The following is a 17,220-nucleotide window of genomic DNA, read 5'->3' as shown; positions in this document are numbered from 1 at the left end:
ATATATTTAAGCAACAATCAATCAACATTCTATTTTGGATAAAAATCTGAAAAAACCCCAAAATAGCTCAGAGAGCAACTTGAGGACTGAAGCGTGCAGTAAAGATCTGAAGATGCCCACCAGGGGTGGAGTTTAGGAAGAGGGCTATCATTGGGTGGGAGCAGTATGGCCCAGAGGACAGTGATTGGTTTACAAGAGAAATACAGTTTTAAAGTGAAAGTGAAACAGTTTTTTATTTTACCGAGGATTCCGAGCCTAACGACGGGGAATATTCATGAGCATGTGAATCCATGCCAGACCCCATGCTGGAGAACCCCTTTAAGAAAGTCTTAATCGCAGGGAGCGCAAAGAACAACAATGATTAAGGGCCTTTTGTGTAGAACAGAACTACTGCTAGATGAACATTAAATTAGGCGCCGACATAAGCCAGCTCCAGTAAATAAGGAAATAGCTGTGGCACTATGATTTCATATCGGTCCAGACCCTTACTAACACATCATAGCACGAAACGTTTCCATTATTTTTGAGTAAGTGCTGCATGTATTGGGAGTCCTCGGTCCTGCAGGAACATCATATATTCTGCAGAGAGATTCAAATGCCTGTATCTGCCATGTTCAGGAACCACGCCATGAGTGACCTCATTGCCTCATCAAAAGTGCTGGATGCAGCTTAAGTTGAATTGACTCAGTTAATGACATCTTGGTGAAGATGGTAATGGAGTAGCTCTGCTGAAAATGTTGGGCGGTGGGAGGCAATGACATCTAAATGAAATGGGACCCTGCCAAATGAGTGGAACAAAATGGTGTGCAACAAAAGTTGAGGGGACAAACACCCTTGTCCTCCCCTTAAAATTACACCCATGTAAGATGGGGTATCATATTTGTCTTGCCAACACTGGGACTATCAATATCATCTTGCAGGGTTGCTCCCTGACACGTCTGGGCACTCTGGTGATAAGGGGGATAGGAGGAAATGGATACAGGACTAATCCGCTCCCAGGATCTTGAATGCATTCCCCAGAGAGTCTGGTTCTCACAACCTGCTTGCAAAAAAATTGTCACTTTTCTTTGTTTGTGAAGAGGTCTGTGCCTGGCCTGCCCCAAGCTTGGAGCACTCTCTAGATCTGTGCCTCGTCGAGCTCCCACTCGTGGGACATTGTGTATTCTCTGCTGAGGCAGTCGGAAAGGGCATTCATATTCACTGGCAAGTGCTCCGCTCTGAACCAGATCTTGTGTGTCAGGGCCCATTGCCATGTGCACTTGGTCTCTCTGGACAGCATGGACAGTTTGGTGCCACCCTGTTTGCTTGTACAATGCATGGGATGTGTTATTGTCCTTCTGCATGGTCTCTGTGCATTCCCTGAGCATTTGTAAAAAAAGATCCGAGGGCCAAGCGGATAGCCCTTAGCTCCAGCACATTGATGTGCAGATTGACTTCTACTGCAGACCACACGCTTTTCACTTGCAGTTGATTTAGGTGAGGTGCCCACTCAACTAGGGCGGCGTCCGTACCGTGGGCAACTATAATGACATCCCTTTAACCAAATTCTTCTTGTTTGTCCGGAAATGCTGGCTTAGCTCAATGAGGTCATCACAGGTGCTTGTGGATAGCGGTGGGTGCAACGACATTCTGCAGTGGGGCACAAGATAAATACAGGACATCATGCCCAGGAGGGATTTCAATTCCTGCAAAGTGCAGGTTGTCTTGGTGGAAAAACATGTTGCCAGTGCTGAAAGATCAAAGACCCTTTCCTTGTATGGTATTATTACAGGCACAGGTGTATCCAACAACCCTCCTTGGAAGTGACCAGGTTTGAGCTGGCGAGAGGACCGAGTTTGCAGTGTTGATATAAAATCCTAGATCATTGGATTGCATTGTCTGTTGCATGCTAGTCTGGGCTTACGTTAGCAAGGGCCCTTTCATCGGCCAGTCATTGAGATATGGGTCTACTTGAACTGCTGCCCTTCGCAGATGGGTGTCAACTGGCACCAAGCATTTTGTGAACACATAAATCGCGGATTGGAGTCCGAAAGGTAGGACGCAGAACTCATCATGTTGCTTTCCTTCTGTGAATCTGAGGTAGCATATGTGCCTTTGGTGAATGGGGATGTGGAAATAAGCATTGTCCAGGTCCACCAAGGCTAGAAATTCCCCTTTTTCTATCCATGGAATGATCTGCTGCAACGTGGTCATTTTGAACCTGAGCTGCTTGATAAATTTGTTGAGGCGGTGCAGATCTAATATGGACCACCAAGCAACATTCTTTTTCTTTACTGTGGGATGTTTGTACCCACTCATCCAAGCCCTGCAACATCGCAGTGCATTACTGGCAGCGGAAACATCATAATGGCCGCCGGAAAGCATGCTGCTCGCCGGAGATCATCCAAAAATGCACAGTAAAAATCTGAAAAATAGGCTGCCACCCACTTTTGCCATGTCAGTGAACACAGGAGATCACTGCCTAAAACCACCAAAAGGATACAACTTCTTGTTGGGTGTTCTACATTACTCTACTGCAAGAATCCACATCAATACAATATCAGCAAGAATCATATGCTATCAAAGTAAAATCCCCTTTTAAAGATACAGTTGTCAAAATGGGTGCAGTATCGGTGTTCGCCACTGACCGGCGCTGGCGATCTAAATTCTGACAGGAGACCTGTATTTCAGAAGCTAAAGAGTAACCTGAGTTAGCTGAGACTTCAAAAGGCTTGCTTGTCTATGAGAACTCTTCGCACCTACTCTTCCCAGGCCCTACACCAAAAGGCAGGAAATTGCATGGTCCTGTTGATTAAGAGGGAGGAGATTTTCCCTGCAGCCCGGAGGAAGGAACAATGGGGGCTTTTGGATGAATAGAATATGCTGATTTGAGGTGTAACTGTCAACACTGCTCTAGGAAAAACAAGACATGTGACCTCTGATTCAAGCCAAGCTTCTAGGGGCGGGGACAAAGCAATGGGTGTACTGAATTGGAGGCAAATGTATGTTTTATTAAATTGCTTATAGAATATTGTATCAAGCTGACAGAAATGTACAACTTAGGGATTCTTAATATGACAAATGCACTCACAATTTGAGACTAAGCTGGAATCCGTACGATGTTCTGACACCAATTCCTGGATTTATTAATATTGTAGACACTGTGTTTATGCTAGAAAAATGAAAACTTACTGGAATATGCCCAGAGAGGGGGTGTACCTCTGTGTAAGATTTGGTGCAAAACCAATATTGCGAAACCCACTAAAATCGCGAATAAGTTGTCATTTCTGAACCCAAGCTCTTAGAAAGAGCAGGGTTGAACAGAGACCTGTCTTAATTAATTTGTGATATGTATATGTATTCTCAACAAATTGCGTATCTTGGAAACATGTTTGATTATGAAAAATTGATTTTCTTGAGAAACCAAAGGGGAGTGTTCTTTCCTTCAGCCATAAAAATGATGCCTGAGGACCCATTCTGACTCACTACTCCGTTCTCCAGTCAGGTCACAGGGAATCCTCTAACCTATCAAATCCTTAGTGGGTTGGGCATAGAAAGTCAGCCTCCACACCCCCTTTGGAAACACATAAAAAGAACCACTGAGACCCAGATAGGGACACTCACTTTCCACTTCAACTGATTTCTTGCAAAGCACTTTGCCGGAAGACTCCAGATCCAGATAGATCCAGAAGGACCACAGGCTCCAGAATTTAGACTCCAGATAGACTCCAGAACCAAACTCTAGAACTAAACTCTAGAACCTTGGAAAAAAGAGGCCTAATCCACAAGCTGAATCCTTTTCAGAGGCCCCAGAATCCAGCAACCTAACCAAACTATTCAACAGCCTTGCCGTGCTGTTCGCTTCTGGCCCAGAACCCCGGGCCAGAACCGAGATCCAAAGAGAGCAGTGCTGTATCCAGACCGACCAGACCAGACCGCTGTGCAGTGCCGATAGCAGACCAGAGGCCACGCTGTGAGCAGAACCAGTGCCAGAGACCGTCCGGTGGCGAGAGTGCAGTCCCAGGCCCATTCCAGTCCAAAACTAGGAGTGAGTATCCAGTCTAAGAACTGTACAGAACCAATCTCTTAGTCTAAAATGATCTTATTTAAACCATTTCAACCTTTCCAGAACTGCATAGAAATCGTGTGTCCATCCTGTTGATTCCAAATCTGTAAAGCGCCATTTGACATTCTGAAACCTTTTATTTTATTTCTGAAAATATATCTCCACAAAAACGTCCGTATCTTTTGAACCGTACGTCCTAGAAGCGAGATTTAACTGTCATTGTAAAGCTAAGATCCGCAGCTTTCCATCATAATTGTTCTGTAATCGCGCTTTACGCACTCGGAAAAAGTGCAGCGCATTGAAATATTAGCTCCTGTCAAAATGTATGTCTTTTGCTTGCAACTGCTGAATTTCGTTTTCAACCTGATAATCACTCATGAATCATTGCTAGTGTTGACCTGTACCAATTCAAAGTCACTATGACCTACCCTGAATCTCCTTTAGTGAATTAAATAATTTTTAGCTTATTTTTCACTTCATTGCAATCACCTTTAAAAGTATTTTGCCCGTTTAAAAGCATACTGGTTTTCTCTAAGCTTGCTGGGGGAAACTGGAATTTGAACTGCATTTTGATTGTATTCCTGAAAACTGTGTGCTCTCCTTTCCATCTCTTTATATTGCCTAAGGTGGGGGAGCGAGTTGTCACGAGGGAAAAAGTGATCATATTATCTCTTGTTGAAACCATATCAAGTTTATTTCTGTGCTGCATTCTTTCCCATCTCGCTTTCCTAGAAACCATACAAGTATTCTCTGCTACCTTATCCTTTCTATACCAACTCCTCATTGAATAAAGAGAGTGTGCTTTTGTAATATTACCCATTGTTAATCACCATTATATTCATAAGTGTATTATCAAATATTATTTTTCATAAAAGTGCGATAGATATATATATTGTTTAATTCCTCAAATAAATCTTTTAATTTGCAAAACAAACCTACTTCTTGGCTCAGTGAGGTCAGGGAGATTCAAAGAGAGGGGCGTTATATAAGGGTTCATCATCCAGATTTAAGAACTTGACATAAAAATATATAAATAAGGGCTTCCATTGGGCATCCCAGACTAGGCATTGACTTAGTTGGATTGCTGAATTTAGTCACTTACATGAATAAAATATTTACCCTCTGTGACCATGGGGCACAAGTTCCACTGACCCTTCCATAAGGAGCCTTCAAACTCCCTGCTGCAGTTGACCTAACTGCAGACTGTTCAACACCACAGTTGGTGAGTGTGGTGGTCTTGCCATAAACTCTAGTGTACGTCCTCTTGAAACTGTCTAGCACCCAGCTCTCGTCACTGGTGCTGCTGGGTCCTGGACGAGTGCCCCATAGATGACACTGTTGCAAAGAAGAGTAAGACTATGACCTAAACCCAGTTTCATGGTGCTTCCTATCACTGGGGGCCCACCTTGGAGTACATGAGTGTTCCTTGGAGGTTTTAGCTTTCTGGGTGCAGATGCACCTCTATCTACAGAAGAATGCAAATCTCTATTTCCTCCTATTGAGAGCTGTCCTTGCCCAAAGTCACTTCATTGCAACAACCTTTTCCCAAAAGCCAAGTCTGGCACAGCCTGGATGTCTTTTGATTCTACTCATTTCCGTAGATCCAAACCAAGCTTGTTTTCCATGTGTGGGGAAAAAAGTAATAGAAGTCTGGCCCACTTGACCTCTGTAACTTTGCACTAATTCCATCAGACTAAGACATTTGTGGCTTTGAAAGCTTGCAAACTGACCATCTTAGAATAGATTATTTGTTAGTTCTCTAGAGATACCATAATTACGTTCTTCGACTGATGGTTGTAGCTCGTTTCTCAATATGAAACAAAACTTGATTTGATTTTTTTTTCACATCTTAAACTTACTTACACTTGTTATGTTGATTTATACAGTGCACCGCTGACATTTTCTTGGTCTCCAGGCGCTTACATGGCACTGTAAGAAAAGTGGGTGCAGTTTGTTAGTGATAGATAGGACAGAAGTTGTGCTCTTCTGTTGATGCTTGCCTAACCAGGAGAAACTGGAGTCTGTGCTGGTCACCTTTCTTGGTGTGCGTTGTTGTCCCACTGGGCTTGTGTCTGGAGGGGGTAGCGTGCAGTGACTGGGTCCTTTGCAGATGTTTGGTTTTGTCGTGGTTTGTGGTGGGTGGGTGTTTTATGTGTAGTTTTGCTTGCCCTTTTGGGCGTGCGTAGTAGAGGAGAAGTATGTGGGTGTGGAAAAGAGGGTGGTTAGTTGGTTTCTGTTTGACTCTGGGTGTTTGGTTGTTTTATTGTTGGTTCTTCAATCTGTATTGTCCCATGTTTGCTTTGGTCTTAGAGTATGGTTTGTGTAGTGTAGCTGTTCATTCTTATGCTTGTCTCAGTTAGTTGAATAGCCAGGTTTTCAATTGTTTTCTGAAAGTTAGGTAGTCTATCGTCATTCTTATTTCCTTCAGTACCGAGTTCCACAGTTTGGCTATAAAATAGGAGAATGTGATTCCTCAGAATTTACTTTTCTCATAGAGTTTTTTTCTATTTGGATGTCATTGCTTGGTCTTAGGTTTCTTCCTGGGTGGTAGCGGTTGATTTTAGCCTGGAGGAATGTGGCTCCTTGTCCCGTAGTGATTTGTGTGCAATGAAGAGGGCTTTAAAGTGAATGCATGGTAGCCAAAGTAGACTTCTCAGGGCTGGTGTGATGTGTTTGCTTCTTTTTAGTCTCGGGAGTAGTCTAGCTGCGGTATTTAAGATGCGTTGCAGCTTTTTGTGAGGCGTTCTGGCATTTAAGGTAGAGGCTGTTTGAGTAGACTAGTCTCAATAGTACCAAGGAGATGATTGCAAGGGTTCTGTGTGGGAAGCTGAGGTAGGGCAGTATCCCTTATTGGTCACAGGACGTTGAAGCATTTATTTGCTACTTTGTTGACTTGTGGATCTAGAGAAAGTCTGTTGTCCATGAGAATTCCCCGTTTAAAAAAAAAAATCACTGACTATGTCTCTGGTTGGGTTCCCATGTATGGTGGCCAGCTCAGGTATGTCTGTGTGGCGATGTCTTCTGGATGGGAGATCATTATTTCTGTTTTAGTCGGGTTCAGCTTGAGATTGTTGTTTGTCATCCAGGTGTATATGTCAGTGAGGCATTTGGTGAGGGTGTTGTTTGGATCTTTAGTGGATGTTATCTTGAAGTTGGGTATCATCTGTGTAGTTGTAGGCGGACAGTCCATGGGTTTGAATGAGTTTCATTAGGGGGTTAATGTAGATGAAGAAGAGGAGCAAGCAGAGGCTTGATCCTTGTGGTACGTCGCAGGTGATATTTTTGTTTTTAGATGTAAATGGCAGTGTGTTCTTTCTGTTCGGCTGGTGAGGAAAGATTTCAGCCATTGTAGTGCAGAGTTTTTTATACTGCATTCTTCCAGTCTCTGTATTAATGTTGTGTGTCTGATTGCGTCGAAGGCGGCAGGATCTGTCTAGTAGTATGAGGGCCGTTTGGGTGCTGTTGTCTGCGTTTATTTTTAGGTCCTCCCATATGTTGTTCTCATGGGTCTGGAGCCGACTTGGGAGCGGTCGAGTATTCCATTGCTTTCTATATGGTTGAGCAGTACTTTGTAGATGTGGTTCTCAAGGATTTTTCCTGGGTAAGGTAGATTTGATATGGGTCGGTTGTTGGTAGGGTCTTAATTTCCTGTTTTGTTTTTTAGCGGGGTCTTGATGTATGCTGATTGGAACGTTTTAGGTAATTCCCATGTTTAGGGATAGGTTCATTAATAGTCAGAAGTATGAGGCTGGAATTTTGTGGCCGAGGAGTTTTTTAAAGATGCTTGAAGGGCATGGGTCACTGGGGGATCTGGCAAGTTTGGTGTCTTAGGTCCAAAGCGATTGAGTGTTGTGGTGGTTGGTGGCCTGCTGGTTTATGACGTTTCTTGGGCCACTTTTGTCAGCAGGGCGGTTTGCATCGATGGTCTGTTGTATATCTTCTATTTTTGTTCATAGATGGGTTGTAATGTTGTAACATAGAGATTGTGATGGTATGACAAATTTGTTACACAAGTTTGGGTTTTTAATTTCCTTCATGATTTTGAATAATTCTTTTTGTGGGTTTGTTGCAGATTAGATTCTTGTAATGTAATATGCTTTTTTTGCTTTCGGGACTGCTGATTTGTAAATTTAGATTTGTCATCTGTTTGCAGTTTGTTTTTTTGAGTTGCCTCAGTTCTTCTGTGAACCATCTTGCTGCAATTTTCTTTTGGGTGGATTTGAAGAGTTTTGCAGGTGCTAATTGGTCTAGGGTGTCTGTGATCCAGGTGCCAAGTTTTTCTTCCGCTGAGTCCGGAGTCATTTTATTTAGCTGGGAGGTATTTGGTTTGGTTGATTCCAGTGCTCTGTTAGCATTCACAGTCAAGACTCTTCCAGTTTCTTTTGTTTGTTGCAGGGAGTTTTACATTTGTGGGCACCATGCAGCTTGGGGTTTTGACAGTGAATGGGATCATATGGTGATCGCTCCATAGAATTGGCATTGGCGGGGCGGCGGTCAAGAGTCCATCAAGAGTCCATCTCTGATGATTAGAGCCTCCTTTTCCACTCCGCTCTACCCTTCATGATTCTTTCTTGGCCCAGTCTTAGTTTATCTTACTTGTGCACACGAGGGCCTCTGGGTGTGTTACACACTAAAATAATTACTTAATAATAATCTCAGAGAAGATTGCGTCTAAGGTGTGTATAGCAGTGTGGGTGGCACCGTTTACTATTTGTTTGAAGTGGAGGGTTTCCAATATGGTGCTGAGTGAGTTTGCTGTGGTATCATTTTTTTATTTGAGCCAGATTTTGAAGTCCCCCAGAATAATTATGTTGTCATGATAACTGGACAGGTTGGCAATGGCGTCAGTGAGGTTCGTGGCAAAGTTGGGGTTGTAGGATGGCGGTCTGAGGAACAGTATGCTGGATTGGCCATTGAGCTTGATGTTCATTAGGAGTGATTTGCAATCCTCCATGTCGGTTGAGGGGAGTGGTGTTGATCAGATGTGGTTTTTGTGCACAAGTGCGATTTCCCCCCCCCCTCCTCTTCGGTTTTCTCTGTTAGAATGTATTAGTTGGAAGTTGTTGAATGTGGCTTTGTGGATGGCTGTTTTGTTATTATCCGATAGCCATGTTTCTGTGAGGAAGAGTGTGTCAGTACGGCCTTCGCTTAAGAGGTTGTACATTTCTGTTTTGTGCTTAGCCATGGATCGAACGTTGAGTAGACTGCAGCGTAGAGTCTCCTTTTTTCCTTCTTCATTGTTGTGCATCATTTCTTGCATCTTTGATAGAGTGGTGCCTGTGGGATTTTTGGTTCTCTCTTGCATGAGGCTATTTGCTGGTTGTGTAATTGGGGCCTCTATCCCTTTGTTGAGGAGTTCAATTAGGTTGAGCGATGGGTTACTTTGTCCTGGTTCGTAGCAGTATGGTGTTTGGTTGTCTGTGTGGTCTTTTTTCCAGTCTCTCGTTAGGTGAGGGGTGTGGATGGCTGGGGGATCTAGCTTAGCTCTGACTCTTGTTGGGGTTTTTCCGAAAATGTTGTTGGAATTGCTGGGTTCTGTGTGTTGTGATATGCAGTATGGTAGACTGGTTGGGTCCATTCTAGGATTCATTGGGTCCTTATTTGTGGGATGCTTGTTATTCATTGTGGTAGGATTATAGTTGGAGAGGTAGCGGGAGATATATTCTGTTTTTGTTCTCGTCTTGGTCCATAGCTTTAGTCTGCTTAGTGGTGGTTGGTAGGGATTGTGAGGGGTTGTGAATTCTGATAGGTGGTTCCAGTTCAATGAGGGTGTGATTTACTTCCTCTTTCTTGTTCTGCTTTACATTCTTATTTCTTTGTCCATGTTTGTGGTCTTGATGTGTTCAGCTGTTGTGGCTTGCTGTTGTACGGTGGTGTCGGTTGTGCGACGGCATTGTTTTTCACTGTTAGGCTTCCTGCTTGTACACCTCTCTGATGTTGCTTGATTCTCTGTTGGTTTTGACTGACTAGGTGAGCCATAGTGTTAAATGGTTTTTGTTTTCTTTGGTTGGGAAGGTTGATGTGGGTTTAGATCTAATGGCGAGTGTCACCCTGTGGTTCTAGGTGTGTGGTGGCTTGCTTTGTCCTAGGTGTTGCAGATGTGTCCTTTGTTCTGGGTGCGAGATCCTCCTGGGACTTCTTTCTTTGTAATTGGTTATTTATAATTGGTTATTTATAACATGCTTAATGCCCAGACGTTTCTAAGCGCGGACCCGGGGATTGAATCTGTGTTGCTCTGTGTCGTCTTGCTTCCGAGGCGAGCATGTTGCCCATGAGCTATGCTCCCGGCTTTGTCTCGGTGGTAGTTCAATGTGCTGATGTGTAGGTCGATGGCTGTCCCAGGGAATGGGGGCTATCCCAGGGCTCAGGGATTGTCCCAGGGGGCAGGGTTTGCCCCAGGGTTGGGGGCTATCCCAAGAGCATGGGGTGCCCCAAGGGCCGGGAGTTGTGCTACCTAAGGGGCGTGGGCTCCCCAGCAGTGTGAACTATCCCCAGGTCGGAGCTATCCTGTGGGCTTAGGTGTTTCAGGCCAGAGCTATCTCAGGAATAAGGTTGTTCCTGGGGCGGGCCATCTCAGCGTGGAACTATTTCATGACTGGATTATTAGCCAGAGCTGGATTGCCGAGTGGGAAGTTCTTACTGTGTTGTGATTCCTGGTTGTGAGTTCCTGTAGTGATGGTCCTTTGTTTTGCTGAGTGGCTGCTTGGAGTGGTTTTAGCCTACTGGCGGTTTGGGCTTTCCTTTATTAGGTCCTGGATGTTATCAGCGTCACAGTGCCGAAGGCCTCTCTGTGGTGGTGTATCTTAGTATCCGGGCTTCGTGGTGCGTGGCAACTTCCAGTTTTACAATGGTATTATTAGAGACAGGGGTTGAAGGTTTCTGGAATTAGTAGTGGGAGGTTCGGAGTGTGCTAATCTGTTATTTCCTACCTTCTATACATTTTTTCCATTTTCTTGATTTATCTCCATCAATATTTATACAGTGCCGTTATGAACACTCTTGTGTTAGTTGTTTGAATACTAAATGCAATCCTTTGTCGTATGTTAACCTCTATAGCACTTTCATTACATTTCATTGTTATTCCACTTCTGATATTAGTAGGTGTCTCCCTTTTCTGCATTGTGGGGGTCGAAAGTGGCTTGACTCCACATTTGAAATGAGACCGTAGTAATAACTGTGTAATTACTATTTCTTCATCTCCGCTCTTTTGAATGCATCCATACCGTGCAGCTACTCTATTGCTACTGAATTACTTTATTTGCTTGTTTCTAGTTTTTTTTAACCATGTTGCCCCCAAATTCTGCTCAGTTACTATAATTTGGTCAACGGAATTCAGAAATCTTAGGTCACGGATCGAAGCCACAGGGAAGTGACATCCTCTATATTCATTCAGGGGAGGGTAAACGGGCTTGCAGAAGAGAGGGTCCCACCCCCTGTAAAAAATGTTTTTAAAAATATACACAGTCAGCACATATACACTAAATCGTCTTCTTTCCATAAAATAGTGGAAAGAAAAGACAGACTGCAAACCTGCTTCATTGCAATGACCCACTAAGACTTGAGTAGCAATCTAGAATTAGTGCTCCAGACAGAAATGGATGTGGCACAGCAACGTGTCCCTGTGCACTATTTAATGCATGCTGCATATCGCTACACCAAAGGCTTGACTTCGATCCGGGTGGCGCTTTCAGCCAGTTAATATGGATTTTTTTAAAGATATGTCTGAATAGCACACGTTTATTTTAAAAGCAGGTCCTCTGGCATATCTTTTAGAGGAGATCTTATGAAAACAATACTACTTTTTCTTATATATTAAGAAGTAACTGGTAAGTAGCCTAGGGTGCCACTGAACATCCTCACGCATGAGGACAAAGGGTATGCTTTCCTCACTTGGTGCCAGGTTGCATTTGGTCTACATGCGAGCAAACCTTCCAAGAAGTAGCTCAGAGTGTGCTTGGGGACAACGGGGTGGGGGGGGCGACAGGACCTCCACATAGCTGCCACGAGAGCCACAGTCACGTATGAGTCGTTTTCCGCCAGGACAGAAGACTTTGCATGCTGTGGCTGGTGTCCCCATACTGACCAGGGATCGCAAGTAGCTCCTGTATATCCAATATCACCCAGTCAGCTGGGGCTACCTCTGGGCAACGAGGAGGTAATACATAGCAAGTTGCAAATCTAACTTTCCCCATGACAGGCAAACTATAATCGTCTGTCCATTATGATTTACATGTCTTCTAGATGTGTCCTAATTTTCCTTTAGACACATTTTTAAACAGCTGGAGGTAATGTCACATGGGTGTGTTTCACTTGCACAAGTTGGTCTGAGGAGTCACTCCTAAGCAACGCCCGGTAACTGTTTGTGTCAAGCTAACCAGGCTCTTCTAGGCTACAAGCAGGGGCTGGACTACCCCAGGACAAAAACTGACATGTTTTGGAAATTTCTCCTTTGTGAAAGATAGTGAGCTAAATAATGTGGGTAAGGCTCTCGCAACCAGGACTAATGTCTGGCAGAGAGACTCCCAGGACCCCCTTGTTAATTTGCAGAGGTAAATGGCGGCCAGCTCCTGGCAAGTTCAAACCCAACGTGGAATAGTATTATACTAATGACAAACAAGTCCAGCATTGTCCACTAGCAAATTGCGAGAGTACTGAGACAGGAATAAACAGCAGGACTAAAAACACCAATATTTAAAATATATTTATTGAAGTAGGCAAGAGGCAGCAGAGGGAATGACACACCCAACAAACACGTCCTTTCTAGAGGATCTGTGCCCCCTAGAATCAGTCGTCATTGCGCTGGCCGGTGTCAGCTGCCCCCTTCTGTACACACACAATACTCAGTCTCAATAAAAATAAAAAAAACAGTTTAACTCTTATTTACAAGTCAGTTTTTAAAAAGCCAATGCAGTGAAAACAAAATGAGAGCTAGTAGGAATTTTAGCGGACACCCAGGTGAGTAGTGCAATGCAAGCACAGGAATCACAGAGAGCTAGCGGTGTGGATCTACAGCTCGGCAAGCACAAAGATCAGGGGGATCTAGTGTGGATCTACAGCAAATGCCATGTGGAAAACCAAATTGGCTGTTAGGATGGGGGCAATTGCTGCGAGAGGGTGAGATGCCAGGGCGGGCACGCAGGGATGTTCTGCAGGAAGAGGGAGGGATTATGGGAGGGGAGAGACAGAGGTGGCATCAACCTAGGGCTGCCATTCCTGGGCACCAATTAGGCATTGCGTGCAAGAACTTGGAGGTTAGGGTGGGCCTCTCAGCAGGGATCAGAATTAGTGATCCGAGCAATGCTGGAAGATTAGTTAAAGAGGAGTTGTAACAGTGAGGTGTAGGTAGCAAGCCAGTGCTCTAACCTTTGGGTGTGCTGGAGAAGGGAGAATGGGAATCAAGAGTCGGCAGCAAAGCCAGAGTGCTCAGCAAGATTCCAAACTTGATAGCATGGGAGTCGAGGGTCGCATTGGGGGTGGAGGTGGAGTTACCACAAAGATGGGGCAGCAACTTTGCACTGGCATTCTTGGAGGCTCTGTTGGAGAATACGGGTCTGCTACTGGCATCACAGGGGACGGGCGCTATGCTAAGCAAGTCGTGAAAGGAGATAGGCCAGTAATATGGATATCTTGGGTCGGATCCAACAGGAAGGCAAGCAATCCACAGCGGACACTCGGGTGCAAAGATACACAGGGTGGGAATCTAAGGCTGATGGACGGAAACACAGCAGGGTGCAAAGAGAGTGGCTCCAGGGTTGGCATTCATGAACTAGGGGCACTCAGTAGGGTCTATAGATATTTAGCTGGTTTAGTCCAGGGGTGGCATGGTGGTATGAGTGGAAGGTGGTTTTGAGTATCGCAACAGTGCACCAACCGGAGGAAACCAGGACAGCACATGCCTCCAGTTACTTCATGGCATATTCTCCCACATGTCCAAGGCAAATTCCATACAGAGCACTAAGAAGCTCCTCAAGATTGCACAGAGCAGAGGCCCTTAGCATTTCAAGGTTTTGGGGTTTATACAAACAAGGCACAAGCAACGTTAAAGCTGTTAAATTCAGTAAAATCATCTCCTGCAGTAGAAAAAGGCTTTAATTGGCACATACGTCCCTTGATCCAGTACAATAAAACGCCCTAATTCCACCACACTTGCACAACCATAAAAACGTCCTTTTCACCTTGCAGTTCCACTTTGTATGAAATATTCAAAGAACCCAAAAGTGAGGCCTTCTGTAGGCACCGGCAGCAAATAAAGTCAGCAATTGGCTACTCCGTTGCCAAAGCAGGCTCTACCGGAGACATATGGACTGTATCGAGAGACAGGTGGCCTATACCCAGAAACAAGGAGTCCAGGAGTGTTGCTAGGTCTGGAAAAGATCCGGGACTACGTTAATGTCGGGACTCGGGGCTAGCAAGCCTTTTGGTTGTAGCCCCTGAACCTCTATCCGGGGCTACAACCAACAGATCCAGGGCTATACCCCCCACCTCCCTCAGCCGCCCCTAGCAACACATCTGAAGGAGTCTATTTTTACCTAGTGTTAGGTGGTCTGTATCCAGACACAGTTTTTACTTAGCGATCGTTAGCGGCCCTCTCCCAGTCTACGCAGTTTCTGCATTTGCCATGGTTGCCGAACTGGCCTTTAGAGGTTGTTGGTGATTGTTACTGAACCAGGATTCAGCATGTTGGGAAACCTTCAGAATCCCTGATCTGGGTTCGATCCCCCACACCTCCCTGACATTATTGATCTTCAGTATGCTTATGGGTGTTGACTTTCTATGAAGCCGGAGGGTTTGGTTTACCTAGTGAGACAAGTTGGCCATTGAGGCATAGACTTTCCGCTTTGGTTAAGTGACAGTATAGTGCGATTCTGGCTTCAAGTATTATTAGTATGTATGTAGTGTTATGATTGGCTACTAAAAATGCAAGCAAGGGCATCAATACTGAATTGGTGTGGGGGGAACTTGGTTACATGTGGGTGGATTTAGTGTATATCAGTACAGTGCTGCCTTCTCTCACCACTCCTTCATTACAGAGTGTTGGAAATCAAAGATGGTGGATTGGGCCAGATGAGTCCATTAGCCAAGGCTTTGCCGGTGACTAGACCAGCGTCATTGCTCTCGATATGATTGCGTGTTGCATTCCATTCTGCTCTGCAGTGTATCAAGATTAGTAGTGTTTCTGGACCTCCTTGGACACATATTCCAAATATTTGTAGTGTTTATGATAACACATTGATGAGGATACGAAATTGTTGTAGTGTGTATACATAGTACGCAGAAGCTTACCTTCCTTGAAGAGATCTCTGGTCCTTCTCGGCACAAATGAGCGGTGCCATCTGGATGCCGCCCTTGCAGTGTGCGGTTAGCCATTTAAATATGGTGCTGACAGGGCTGCTTTAGCTGTGAGCATAGAAGTGCATATGTACCTGGCTTGTCACTTGACATTAACAACTCCGCCAATAACTCCCTGTTGTCACCCCACCATGAATGGCTGATTACACAAGTGATCAGAAACACTGCCGCCTGGAGGCCCAAGTAATTCAAAAAAAGCCCTGCAATCATAATCTACACGATTAGCCCCAATTGCCACATATAATTCGAATGTACGTTCGCTCCACCACCCTCTCTAGCCACTGTTCACAGTACCCTCACAGTGACCTGGAGTTTTCCTCCCCGTCTTGTTTCTATGTTGGTGCCTCACAGAAACCCCTAGGATTTGTCTCACCCTTTTGACTGTATTGCTTTACTGCTGATTAAAAGGCACATTGTGTCATAGCTCGTTAGTGGGTTTCAGCGTACACCGGAGTCCCAGATGAAGGCACTTAAAAAAAAGAAAAAAAGCTCACCAATGTCTCCATCATACTGCACGTCTTAATGTTCATCAAGGATGTGGCCCTTTGGAGGGAGGGGGGTTATGCAGACCCCCTACATTGTCATGGCCCCCGTACCCTCACGCCTTTCCTCCCTGCTATTGGGACTTAACGGGCTTGCCAATACAAGCGCATGGTGCGGCAAGGGCGGGAACCACAAGCATTAGAGGTCCCTGATGCCCCAAAGCCATGCTGAACTGTTTTACCATGGCAGCCTATAGTAGAACCATTAGTGTTGCAGGGTGAAGGCTTGCATTTTATCTCCTGAAAACGGCACCAACACTTTGGATTCCCAAATAATCAAAGCAGGGTGTTTTTCAAGGACATTACCAAAGCTCACATTTTCCTGTGCGAGCCCTTGCGACGACGACCTCGTGTGCACAGCATATATATCCTGCTGAAAGGTCACCTGGTATCTGCTGTCTGCACCCGCAATTTCTGGAGAGTATCCAATGCTGTTGAGACTTGTAACACCGTGATTAAAAAGGAAAGGGGGGGAAAGGTCAAACACAAATGCACAGGGAATCCAGTCTCCTCGGACCAATAAGATCAGATGGGAAGTTTTGCTTGGCGGAGGTTTTGCACTAGTGCTTAGTGTTTGCTACACATTCAAGCTGCCGTTGTCTTTAGAATACTTTGCTAGCCTCTCAAAGTAGCTTTCATAGCATCCCATCTTGCGGTAGTCCTACCCTAGCTGGAGACCTCCCTTGGCCGACTGAGGGACTCGGCCAGCCCGAGGTACTCTGGATTCTCTGCTGTTGGTGTAGTGAACCCATTGGTACCAGAGCCAATGTTTGGACTGTCTTTTGTGCTGGGCTCCTGGTTCCAGTAGTATGGGTTGTCGAATGCCTGGGCATGGGGGCTCAGCACAGGGCGGCTCTGCGGTATCAGGTACTCGGGGTTGTCTACAGCACTGCTGAAACCCCCCGGAACAGCATCCCTGTGATCTCTCACAAGCCCGTTTTTGCCAAAAAGTTCCTTCTGCTTCTCCAGAGTGGACATGGAGGGTCTTTGATACCGGCCTGGTGACAGGGTCTCTGCCTCCGGCTGATTGACGTACTCTAAAAGGAAACAGAAAAGAGGCTGTTGAAGTGGTGTGGAGAACAGTGGGACTTCCTGTGGTGGTCAGGACTATGAGAGGCATAAGGGGATGGAGGACAAGTCTTTACACAACACCTCTCCAGATTAGTCTAAAATAAATGTTATGTTTTTCAGAGCCTGCCAATGTGGATGTGCTTTTCTACACCCTTCGAGTGGTGGAATTCTAGCTGCCTGTGAGCTGGTGAGGTGAGAGGAAGAATGCTAAGA

The 17,220-nt window shown here is 45.1% G+C and overlaps 1 protein-coding gene across 1 annotated transcript in view; it reads right to left on the bottom strand.

The window, feature by feature from the left end:
• Positions 1-12,731: 12,731 nt before the first annotated feature.
• ERBB2 (erb-b2 receptor tyrosine kinase 2) overlaps positions 12,732-17,220 on the bottom strand; it is a 343,410-nt gene continuing 338,921 nt past the window's right edge. Inside the window, exon 27 of the mRNA XM_069634737.1 lies at positions 12,732-16,973. Coding sequence (XP_069490838.1) covers positions 16,603-16,973 — 371 coding nt within the window. The 3' untranslated portion in view covers positions 12,732-16,602. The remainder of the gene's footprint in view (positions 16,974-17,220) is intronic.

This window comes from Ambystoma mexicanum, chromosome 13 (genome assembly GCF_040938575.1).
Source record: "Ambystoma mexicanum isolate Mex_15411 chromosome 13, UKY_AmexF1_1, whole genome shotgun sequence".
NCBI lineage: Eukaryota > Metazoa > Chordata > Amphibia > Caudata > Ambystomatidae > Ambystoma > Ambystoma mexicanum.
The sequence above is the reverse complement of the archived record's forward strand: the minus strand, read 5'-3'. Positions and strand labels throughout refer to the sequence as shown.